We start from the raw sequence: 12,909 nt of genomic DNA, 5'->3' as shown, positions 1-12,909 counted from the left end.
TATTGATTACCTACCTTAGATTCCTCATCCAATATGTAGCAGCGGTCCACTTTATGGTATTCTTTACCAGAACGAGGTTTCAATGTAATAACCGCTGTGCGACTCAACCTGTTGATAAAAAAATAAAAGTTTATTAAAATGAAACCAATCACATTCCAAGTGTTTGTAGGGAATAAACAATTGAAAATAAGCTATGTTAATGCTCTCTGACAAATAATAAAAATATAATAAAACTTGTAATACAATATCAAAGTTCAGTAGCCTACCTACATAAGTAACGCTTAGTAATTTATTGCTCCTTCCAGCGGGTATAATTTTTATGAAGGTGAAAATAAAATGCTCTTCAATACGGTATATAATTTGTTCGGTTCAGATAATTCAAGTCAATAGTTCAAATTAATGAACTCATAGTTTCTATAATTATTGCTATGAATAAGTTGATTGTATTTTGTTTAAATTTTTCAGAATGAAGCATGAATTTTAAATTGAATTGAAGTTTCAGAGCAACAGAATTCATGGAATTGAATTGAATTCACAATGGATATATTTATGGAAATTTGGTTTATCGTTGATAACAAATTATGAAATAATATTGTCATCTAATATTATGACTCCACATCATCATAATTTTGTATACTTTATCTCAGAGAGGATAATATGTATTATTGTCAGGATGGGCTGCCCTTTAGTCAAGAACTGAGAATCCTATCTTCAAGTTGAGGAGCATTGCAGTAATAGGAGAGAAATTAATAATTCAATATTTCTTTTTAATTTACCTGAGTCCATCGGGAGTGTCTGATGAGCTGTATGATGATAGAGAAAGTGTTTCAATATAGTCGGACATATCAGAAGTAGCACTACTAGTACTCTGAGAATCAATTCCAAGAATTGTTGTTGTGCTTGTATTTCCACTACCTGTAAAATGATCGATTTTGTACATAATTTATCTGCTAAATCTCACATCAGCAGCCTTCCCATTATACAAGAATATAAGTTTGAAGCTATGTGGGTATCACCATAGCAAAAGCTATCTTTCTTATGAACGCCTTCTTCTTTCTTTCATATGCTATCTTTTCTCTATGGCATCACGCACAAAAAAAAACAAAAATCAAAAGTACCGTACTGTGAACTGTAGATACAATAAGGAATTATTCAAGTATTCGAAGTAATGTACTGAGTATTCATAGTGAGTTCTAGCATTCAGTGAGTACTAAGATATTAAGTCTATAAGAATAGTCAAGTGTGAAGAAATTCGAATTCAAACTTTAACATCAATAGAATGCCTCATGAATTTGAATAAGATAATCGATAATAGTTAATTGTCACATTCTAAAGCTCTTCATTTGATTTATTCACCCGATATTTTTAACCATGATTTTTCTTCATAATGCCGCATGAGACGCTTATTTTCTATTGTTTAATTGTTTTGACAATTCATTTATTATTGGAATTCATGATTTATTGTCTTCCATTTGTTGAGCGATTATTTATTATAATTCTGCTTGTTTCCGGTTAAGAGAAGAAGCATTTCTATATAGAGTCTTAATTTACAAGCATCGAATCAGTTGCATCATTCTATTTTTCCTGAAGATAAAATATTAAGGTACGTACAGATATACGCGCCGCGAACATGAGCAATTCACTTTTAATCAGCTGCTGCCAATCTTTTTATAACTGTATCTTACCGTTTCTGTAAAAATACTGATATAATCAGCTGATTAAAAGTGAATTGCTCATGTTCGCGGCGCGTATATCTATACGCACCTTTATACTAACAAGAATGCCATGAATTCTTCTACAACTTCTACAAGAATGCCATGAAACAAGCTGGTTTGGATATAAGTTCCTAGTCTCTGAAATTGGATGAACATAAAACTTGAAAATTTGTGAAAAGTACCTGCTGAACAACTACTTATTTTGTTATGTCTGAAACTAGTTTTGGTTTAAGGAATAACTATTCACTATTGTTCAGATTGTCTTGAATGTAAACGGTAATAAATTTTCATGAATAAATTCTCATAAATTTTGAATACTCACATGAAAACTATTAACTTTTGTTCAGATTGTCTTGAATGTAAACGGTGATAAATTTTCATGAAAAGAAATATCAAGAAATTCTACCTTTGTACGATTCTTTATTCTCGTGAGGTGCCGGCGTCTCATCACTAGCCTTGACTGATCGCTTAGCGATCTGAAACTGGAAAGTGAGCTCCTGGAGTGGATCAATGGACTTGGACTTTCGGGGTAGCGACGAATGAATGCAACTACTGTTGTGAAGTGGGTTGTTGGTGGCCGATTTCTCCGGACATGAGGCCAGTTCGAATTCCACCTGCCGCTTGGGAGATCCGGCTGAAACTCCGGAGTCATTCGAACTGGAAGAGTCTCTGTTGTGGGCGCTTTTGCATGGTACACTGCATGATCTCCTCACAGCCACCGGTGAAGCTTCCATCTGTTGCCCACTGGGAGAATTTTCACCATGCATCGTTTTCCTCTTGCCAACACTCTCCTTCTCACTCTTCTCGACCTTCACAATGTCATTATCAAAGACTGCTAACGGCGGACCGGCTGCCGCCTCACGCAGCCTTCCACTGTTCACCATCACATTGTTGCCAAATTTCCTAGCAGCACTCGGCAAAGATGTACTGTCCAAATAATTGCCGTAATCTACCGAGTTCGAACGTCTCCTATCAAATTGACTGGTTTGTGTTTGATACGATAAATCGTCTCTGAAAAATCTGAAATGTCGCCTCAAATACGGACTGGTGGAAGCTGAGACTGATGACTGGTCGATGAAAGGAACTGGCCGTCCTGGTACTTTGCACATGTCTAGGCTCTTCCTTGGGAGGAATGCTGCTGGAAAGTGACTGATACTCTCAGATCTCAGATGATGCTTTTGTGAGCTGAATACAGGCTGAGCCATCCCCGCATCATCCCGGTTTGTCAATGGTGACATATGGAGGTACTCTTGGAAAGATTCGGATTCTTGTTTCTCACTCGCCCACTTACCGCTTTTACTACTCAAATTTGTTCGGCTCTGGATGCTATCTTTAAAATCATCTGGGTCCATTAGAGTGTAGTCATCCTGCTTTTTCACATCACAAACAACATTCTCTGTCTCTTTCCTTTTATCAGCTTCACCACATGAGTGTCCACATTTACAGCATGACTGACCACCGCGGTTATCAAACTCAACACGAGATTCAACCTCATTCTGTGTATTCTCAGATTGTGAACTCTCATTTTTATCGCTGTTTTCAACACTTGTAGCTACACGACTTATTATATCCCTCGAATTTTCATAGAGCATCAATGAATCTGCAAACTCGAGGTTGGCATAATTATTCGTTTGAACTGGTTTTGACGATTCAGGAATATTTTGAGATAATGACTCTTCCGGTGCACTTGCGCAGACTGCACTGACTTGCGCCCTACTATCATCAGCCTTACTCATTGTCGGCACGGATTCTTGTTGAGCTTCAGTGCTTATTGGTTGATTGGTTTCATGAAATCTTGGTCGCTGAACACGATTTTTCAACTCTCAAGCCTTAATAATTGATAATTCTCATCATAATATACTAATTATGGTCAAAATTACAAACTTCATCTCATTTCATTATTTATGATTACATTGTAATGATAAACCATCCTGTTAGGAATCCTAATGTGTTTCTCAGTCGATAAAAATTGATATTCCATTAGGAGAGAATAATTATTCGATTTAGTTCAATGATCACGTTGGAATTGCGAAAGTCAAGTAATGGAGTAAGTTAAACAAATAATATAGGCAACCCCATATAGAGCACCGTGTAAAAGGAGTAAAATATTTTCTTTATATAAATTTACAGTTGAAGCACAAATAATGCCAATTACTCCCATGTGATATGACTAAATATTTGATTACAAAGGAAATACAACTCTAAAGCTGCGTTTACACCAGAGTTATTAAGGAGATGTTAATATAACTTAATCTTTATAGATTCTATTAGATTGAACATAACTTATCATACATATGATGGACATATGTGTTTGCCAAGTTTCGTTCAATCTAATAGAATCTATAGAGATTAAGTTATTACATTCAATCTAATAGAATCTATAAAGATTAAGTTATTAACATTTTGTTAATAACTTTGGTGTAAACGCAGCTTTATCAACTGATTTCTGTAACTTATATCTACGAATAGATACTTTTCATCTGGCTAAGTTTGACTGATTGTCTTGGGGTGGTACTTGAATGAAAGTGGAATGAGAGATATCTTTGTTGAATTTGAAATATTTGGGGAGAATACTGTTGGAAATCTATTGAGGGGAGATTAGTATAATTAAGGTGTGAGAGCAAGCAATCAATTCAATGAAACAACTACAAGGACTCATGAACGGTTCAAATATGAGAGATTGTCAAAGTATATTTGAAAGAAGTCAGGAGCTATTTGTGGAGTTTTTTAGAATCAAAATCAATGACCACTTGAAATTTATGACTGATTATTGTAACATAGCTTAAATTATCTTAAATTGTATTCATGCTCATAAGGAAGGACTCTGGTACTGCACATAGAAACTGTACGAGAAAAGATCCCATACTTTTTTCATTCAATCACAAAAACTATGTTATAAAGTCTGTGTTATATCTAGAAAATATGAAAAAATACCCATAGAAGTAGAAAATAATTTCCAATAAGGAAACATTAGATCTATACAGTCAATACATTGACTCTCTGTCAAATGAAACCTTGAAAATTTAATAAATGTGACAACCGATCATGCTTTGGAGCAAACCCTCATTCGATCATCCAAAACTGAGTGATTGGAATAGCTAGTTCTTCAAAGGCTTTCCTAAAATGGCTGCTACTATATAAATAAATCTTCCATCAAAGATATTCTGTTCAAGTATGTTGACATTATTATGGATATTACTGGAGATTGTGAAGAAAGTCATCTAATGAAGTAAAACAAGAATAATGAGAGGTGAGAATGATTTCCAGAAGCATAATCTTCTCAAGAGAACATAACATTTTTCTTCAAGACTCTGATGGACAACAGAATCTGCATAATGTTATCAATAGTCTGGAAGCAAGTGAAGAAGTGTGTGATTCTCTTTTGAACGTATAGAAGGGAAATAGTTATTTGGTCTCCAACGATTTTTATCTGAACATAGTTGTGGCAAATTGTAAAAGTGTATTCTCACCTATAAAAAGAAACAGAGTTCTTTCATTCTCCACGATGCAATCAAACAAAAATCCTAGTCTTAGTTAATTCTAGAACAAAAAGATCTGATCTCTGTATTTTTACTAGGTAGCTGTTTAAAGATAATTCAGCATTGAAGTTTTAGTGCAGCATGCATTTCTACAATAACCGCAATCTCTGTCAACATCTGATGGATATTTGAAAAAAAATTCTTAATCTCACTTCGCCCATAAAATTGTAAGTGAAACTAGTTGTGGATTTGACTAAATCCCTAAATATCGTTGACAAATTCGCATAATGATGACATGGCTCTCCTGAATTCAACTCCTACTTCACTTTTCAAAACTTCAATACGCTGCAAGATTATGGTAACTTTGTGATGAGAAGAGTTATGAAAATTCTCAATAATGATGGAGTGATACAGGTGGACATAGCTTTTCATGTATATGGTCTAAAATCAAACAAAGGTAGTGAATATATTAGAAGCAGCAGAGTAAAAGAATCACTCCAATAATATGCTCTCCAAACCATCGAGACTTGATTTCTAAATCTGTGGCAGAGATTTATTAATGTGACATGCAAGAATCTATAAAGGAATAATCCATACGTTAGCTACGTGCAGGAATACATAAATTCATTCATTTGTGGATAAAATTACAAATCATATAAATATGTTTGGGAATGAATAACAGGCATGGCCCAAAACTATTCGAATCCAAATTTTGATACTGAATAACTTGTTACCATTTCAAAACAGTCTACCATAAACAGTCTACAAAACGGGAATACCGTTTAATGGATGAATCAATCAAAAGTTAGTGACATATCATTATAATAATACTGTTAGAAATAATATGGATGAATATTTAAATTTTCATTTCATTTTGATTTGACACATATCTATTATTATATTGGATATAACTCAAAAGTTAACGACAAACTGAAGATTCACGAAAGATTAACATTTCCATACTGAACTTAATCATTATGATAATGAATGAATGATGAATTCCATTTCCACCATGAAGAACTAAGAAATTCCACAAATATTCCTTGGAAATTAACTGACCACTATATCAAGTAAGCGTGGCCAGTGTGCAATTAATATAATTTAGCCTGCTGCGCATCACAATAAATTAATTTGAGATAAAAACAATAGAACATAAACATATATGAATATTATCTTTATTCTATCCTAATATATTTCTTGAAACCCAAGTTTCGTTCATTTCAAACAGTCATTTCTTAGTTTCCTTGCAGAATGAGATGAAGTTTGTAATTTTGACCATAATTAGTATATTATGATGAGAATTATCAATTATTAAGGCTTGAGAGTTGAAAAATCGTGTTCAGCGACCAAAAATACATAAGATAGCGTTCCTGAAATACATAATTTGAATGCATAGACTAGTAGGAGCGATGCGATAGACAGGCCATTACGCGCATTAATCATGGGAGAGGACCGCGCCGCAGCGTAACAGTGCTACTTATCCCCCTCCCACCGCCGCATCTATGATCGTAACCCTCAAACTATATATATCATTGGATTCAGCAAGAAACGGCCTACAACGTTTATAGGGAGCCTTTTCCTCTAAGTCGGCTAATTACTTGAATATTCGAGAAATAACAAAAAGTCCATAATAAAAAAATACATTTTTCGAGATATTTTATTTTTTTACGGAAAAACTATGCGGTCTATCGCAAAAATGTATAGGACCACATTGAAAGCCAGTTATGTGTACATAATATTGAGAAAAAAATAGAAGCTGTACTATGAATAGTAACTGCAGGACAGGCGATTTTATAAACGCGCGTTTTTTACAACTTACCCCCCTCCCCCCCAAGCTGTCGACCACCCTGGGACGTGACGACATCGAGTTTCATATACACTAAAGACCCCCTAACAATAATCCGAAGTCAAATTCTCTGCCTCTCTCATGTATGCTCAATGTAAGCCAGCGCCTGGACTATTACTGATCCTTCATTACTATCCTTTTAATACTTCAGCGTCACATAAATATTTCACTCGGCATAGTAGTTTTGTTCCGAAATATTTTTTTCAAATACAGAAAATTCTCAACCAAGCAACGGTTGAATTCTATTTTTCGAATGCTCGATTTAAAAAAAAATATTGAAAAAAACTTCATTGTATGCATTCTTTAATGTATGAGAAAGAATATGATTTCTTCTCTTGAAGCATTCATTTGTAATCCTAGATCACACCTATAGGTGTGACAAATATTTATTTCATTGGGAAACTTCAACAGCCGTTAACAAAAAAGGGACACAATAATATATTTCCAAAACTAACCTTGCACATTTTTGAACTCTCAATGCCATATCCCCTTCTACAATAGGGTAGGGAAAGCCAATTGAACACTCTGTTACATGGGCAAACTAGCATTTGACAATCTTCGCGCTCCATAACAACTCTGAAAAGAAGCAATATCAATAAATTAATATTCAGAAAATATTATTCGAGAATTATGACTCGGAAACAGGATTTCGAAATGATGTCTGCCAAAAATACTTTTTGAAATCAATATTACAAAGTGGTCTGAGTGATACGTATTATATTCTTCAAATTTCCAGAAAATCTCTGTTGAATCTGTTGATAGAGACATCACTCTCAAGTAATGGTAAGATTCCACAAAGCTTCAAATCCCATTAAATGGAATATACCAGTATTTTCCTACTTCTCCCTGTTTTGCGGATTACCCTTCTCTACCACTCAATCCTCTCTTCAATTTCCAACTCACTTATCTAAATTAGGTATAATTCTCTATATAATATAGATATTTTTTCTCTTTTTCTAGGAAAAATAATCAAGATAGCTTCATTCTCTCTCCGGAACGGGCATTATTATTTGAGTTGAGAGTCTTATTCTCATGTATGAATAATTTTGCTTCGGAAACAGAATATTAGTAGTGATATTTTTTACAAATACAATAAATACAATCTATTCAATACATCTAGAAGTTAATAATTGTAAATCTGTAAAAGTTCAATATCACTTTGGTAAAAACTCATTTGGATTGTCAACTATATCATTATTCCATCCTATAATGTTCATGATTAGAAATTTCTCTAGCAACTTCCACATAAAAGGAGAGTGAATTGTGATACGGCACATGGAATTGAATTCGCATGAGAAAAGAGGTGTTGTGCTTAGAAACATACTTAGTGCATTGTGGAGTAACACTCATTGGTGGGAATTGCAGTGAAGATGGAGGGACATCATAATTTGAATATTGTAAGCTTGTCGCTTCTGCTATGAATTCACTTTCAGTCAAATTCCTCGGCTTGTCATAGTTCTCATCTGGCGGCAGCGTCATTGAATCCCTTTGATCTTCAACTGAAATAGCAGTATCCTGAAAAATGAAAAAAAAGAATGTTATAGTTTTAATTTTTAGTATGGGCAATGAATGCTCAAAAAAGGTATAGAGGGAAAAGTTTGGAAAACAATTTTTGACACAGCAGCTCTTTTAAGGACAGTAAGCGAGTAAACATATCAAAAGTTCTCACTCCTACCCCCTGTATTGAGGGGGTGGGGGTGGTTTGAAGGTACCATATTTTGGGTTTTTACACATATCTCGAACAATATGCGTATTTCGGAAATTTTTGTCGAATACAAAATTAAAGCTTACAAATTAGCCTACAAGTTTCATCTGTAACATTTTTCTATATCTCTCATAGTTTTCTAGGTATGAGCTCTCGAAGATGTCTATTTTTTATTATGGCTCAAAAATTTCAATGTTTATTCAATATTTTCCAAGTTTTAGACTTGATACTATATACAGTGGATTGTTTGAATTAATTTTCTATATGAACATTCTAAATTAAAAATCTTTTGGGATTAAAATGTATGTGTTTAAAACTGCTGAAGAATCATAACCTCTTTTGGACTACATAATATGCAATCAAAATTCGGGAATGGAATAGTAAGGACTATTAAGTCTGTTTTTTCGTGTCCAATCATTTTATGATTGAGTTTTGTCATTGTTGTTAAATAAATAAATGTCACATTTTGAAGAAAAACCTTTTCGGCTCCGATTTTTCAATATTTTTGGCCTTATAAATTTTCAACGATTGATTGAAAAAATCCGTACTAATCATGAGCATCATACTCTCTTCAATTTCATGAATTATTTCATTATTTCACGCATCTCCCTACGATTGTTGCAGCCGTTATAGTGTTTAGTGTAATATCTCCAGTTCAACAACAATAGATCAATTGACTAATTGAATCAAGCTTTGTTTGGACTACTTAGAAGGTAAACATATCAAAAGTCCTCATCCCTACCCCTTGTGCTTTAGGGATGAAGGTGGTTTAAAAGTTGCGTTTTTCATTTCTGGCTTACACGCATGTATCTTGGAAGCAATGCATTAAATCGACATGAATGACACAGCAAAAATGAAGCTATTGTGAGGTCCACGTTATAATGACAGTATTTGATCAACTTTGGTGTTGCTATCCTTGTCTATTATTCGACAAAGCAGGTAGTACTATCCTTTTCTTGCTCCACAACGATGCCAAATCTGTTTTTGACAATGTAGAAAGATAATTAATCAAGGCAGAGAATCGGCAACGCTCTTCTCCCATCTCAATCCACTGTCATTATTTATTCCATTGTCATTACAGATCATAATTATAATAAATATAATATGATATAATATAATATTATATCGTGGATCTCACTATAGATAAATTTCCTACAAGTTTTGTTAAGTAGAGTTTTGTGATATATCTCTTAGTTTTTTAGATATTCACTTTTAAAAGTGTGAAATCTTTGAAAATACAGTTTTTTTACAATTTTTTCAACTTTCAGGGCTTATTACTTAACAACAATGCATCAAAAAATATGTACTGAAAGTTGTGATGTAGAGTATTATTCATGCTATTCATAGCCCTCGTATTACCATTTCATGCTTTCCATCAATTTTTATAGCAGCTTTAGTGTTAAGTGTGAAATTCTCAATACAGCAACAATAGATCAATTAACAATGTAATTTGGACACAATATCTGGAACACAATTTTTTACTCCGCAGCTCCATTAAGACTAGTTGGGAGCTAAACATATTGAAAAACCTCATCCCAAACCCCTGTGCTAAAGGTGGATTACCGTACTCATGAATTGTGGTGCTTTATACACTCATGAATTGGATTGTTAATATCATTGAACGAGTGTTAGCGAGTTCTCACTTTTGACTTACTGAAGGCCAAAGTCGTTGTCCGTCTGTGTGTATGTTCTTTAATAACTTTAGAAATAATATTAATCAATCAGCTTCAAATTTTGAACACGTAAATTTCGAAGTTTTTACAGGTAAAGTTCGTTGGACAACAAAATTGACCCACTCCTTCGTCCTTTTTCAGGATATAAAAATAACATTGGAAGTGTGCATAAGAGAAAAAAAATTGTTGTGATTTATTATTTAGTCAGCTGAAGAATTCATTGCATGAAATTACTAGTTTTTCCATTCATTCATTCATTCATTCATAACATCAGCTGAAGCTGTTTGGAAGCTATCACACAGACAGACCTTCATGCGCTGACACATGATTTCAGATGGTTAATATACAACATAATCACAACTCTTACATCAACAGGCTGGTACGGGTTGAGATATCAATGTGAGGTTTCCGCCATTCATTTTCTCTTGGAAATCTGTATCAAAATTATGTATCACATAGCCACCTCCTCATTTGAAAAATGAATTTGGAGTCATATGGGAGACAAAAATGTTAAAGCGATAGAGTAATTTCTGAAGAGTAATTTTACATCTCAAATAGGATCGCCAATGGAACCTAATTCAATTTATTCTTGTAAAATAAATATTTAGCTGTTTCCATAATCTTCACCAACTCTGTATAGGGCCCTAATTGAAAGCTGCTGGTTTCAAAGATTTCAATACAACAGTTCTCGAGCGAGTTCTCCAACCCAGGAGGTCACTTGTATTATAAAATTAGAATTTCATATGGTTCATCAATAAAACCATTGACTTATCTTCTTTCATGAATTATTGACATGATCAGTATAAAATGAACTGTTACTTCAAGAAGTGATTATAAATCTGCAACAATAAATCAGTATAGTGATTTTTATGGAGATGAAATCTGCACAGTTTTGCATTTGGTAGAATAGAATAGATACCTAATAATAGTAGAGAAAGATCATACTTAGATGATAATTATGATAAATAATTAATTTAACTGAATAGAAATGATGCAAAACTCACTTTATTGATTGACATGATGGCTGACTTGGGTGTGTCATAGTTGCAGAAAGGTTGAACAGGCTCATTTGCAGTGGGCAACGCACACTTCTTCGGAGAATGGCAGCTGCAGCTGGCTGCCATCTGACATTTCTTCTCAATCAAGTTCTTGGGTGACATGCAATGAATGGTTCTGGCAGGTACTTGATAAGTGCTACTCTCGGTCAGCCTGTAGAGAGAAAAACTATTGAAATAGTCTGTTTTATTTCATAAAACAGTAAAAAATCAAACTCTATCCATAGTCTGTGGAGATTGAGCTGACCCATGAACTTCCAGCCGACCAAATATCAATACCAGATTGATTGAAATTGAATGTTTGAAGTATTCAACTTTTGCATTCTATTTCATCATTTCATGAAAATCTTCCTATGATAGGAATATGATTTAAATCTAGTATACACACACAGATTGAGTTAATAATAAGGTATACATAATTTGTGATAGTAAAGTCGCAGATCACTCTGATCTTACACCATTTGTCAAAGAATGAGTGAAAAATGCCTGCAAAAGATGTAGAAAAAGATTGATGTATCGTTCGAATCATGAACCTAAACTCTATTAAAAATCACATGATAATATCAATATGCGTTTCTTAATTATTTTAATATGAAATTATAAAACACAAATAATCAATTCACGTGATTGCTTGAGTGAAAACTTCAAATAAATCATCTACAAACCTGCTTATTGTTGAGTGTTGAGATGGCGAATCACATCTATTTGGCTGATGAACATTTTTCGAATGAAGGCTTGAGCATCCATTTGCAGCTTGCATGAGAAACATATTTTTAAAAGTAAGTATCGTTTATAGCTCAATATTAGTCTGTAGGAATTTGTGGAAAAACTTCGATAATAATCAAAAAATGAACTTCAGTAGTATAAAGTTAAATAAAGTATTCCAAATTCACAATTGAATTGTCAAAATAAATACTTGAATAGAGTGGACTGTTGTAATAGAATTTCAGAAATCAATTTAGCATAATAAGTTTTCATTCTCAAACGTTGGAATTTTAACATGTGGTAGAAAATCCATGAGAAATGTTCTCCAGAATTTATTTCTAAGGAGAAGTCGCCGTTTCTATTGTCTATACTGTTATCGTACTTTGTAATATCAGTTATTGAATTGAAATTCATCATGAATCACATTTCATATCACTCTCATAATATGTATTTGTAGATGTTTAATGCATGAAAGTTTCCTATTCTATTATATTCATTTGAATATTGAATGAGACAATTATTTGTTATGTGTCAACTCACCACATGCTGTTGAGCTGGAAGAAAACCGTTTAGCTGGGATGGGAGATGCTGCTGAACAATGACAGACATCCAGTTTTTCATCATTCCACTCCTTGAAAACAATAATAAATATTTCTTCCATCAGTAGGTAGTCACTCAATGTAAATAATGATAGCACATTCGGAAGATATGACATCAAATATTGATCTATG

The 12,909-nt window shown here is 33.6% G+C and overlaps 1 protein-coding gene across 1 annotated transcript in view; it reads right to left on the bottom strand.

Annotated features, from left to right (window-relative positions):
* Positions 1 to 12,909, bottom strand: part of LOC111049973 — a 385,365-nt gene that overhangs the window by 7,857 nt on the left and 364,599 nt on the right. The window contains exons 8-16 of the mRNA XM_039428861.1: positions 12,719 to 12,809; positions 12,139 to 12,226; positions 11,423 to 11,627; positions 8,365 to 8,555; positions 7,450 to 7,616; positions 5,929 to 5,942; positions 2,122 to 3,535; positions 777 to 915; positions 15 to 108 (exon numbers count right to left, since the gene is read on the bottom strand). Of these exons, the coding sequence (XP_039284795.1) occupies positions 15 to 108; positions 777 to 915; positions 2,122 to 3,535; positions 5,929 to 5,942; positions 7,450 to 7,616; positions 8,365 to 8,555; positions 11,423 to 11,627; positions 12,139 to 12,226; positions 12,719 to 12,809 (2,403 nt within the window). The remainder of the gene's footprint in view (positions 1 to 14; positions 109 to 776; positions 916 to 2,121; positions 3,536 to 5,928; positions 5,943 to 7,449; positions 7,617 to 8,364; positions 8,556 to 11,422; positions 11,628 to 12,138; positions 12,227 to 12,718; positions 12,810 to 12,909) is intronic.

The sequence above is a fragment of the Nilaparvata lugens genome, chromosome 1 (assembly GCF_014356525.2).
Source record: "Nilaparvata lugens isolate BPH chromosome 1, ASM1435652v1, whole genome shotgun sequence".
Lineage (NCBI taxonomy): Eukaryota > Metazoa > Arthropoda > Insecta > Hemiptera > Delphacidae > Nilaparvata > Nilaparvata lugens.
The sequence above is the reverse complement of the archived record's forward strand: the minus strand, read 5'-3'. Positions and strand labels throughout refer to the sequence as shown.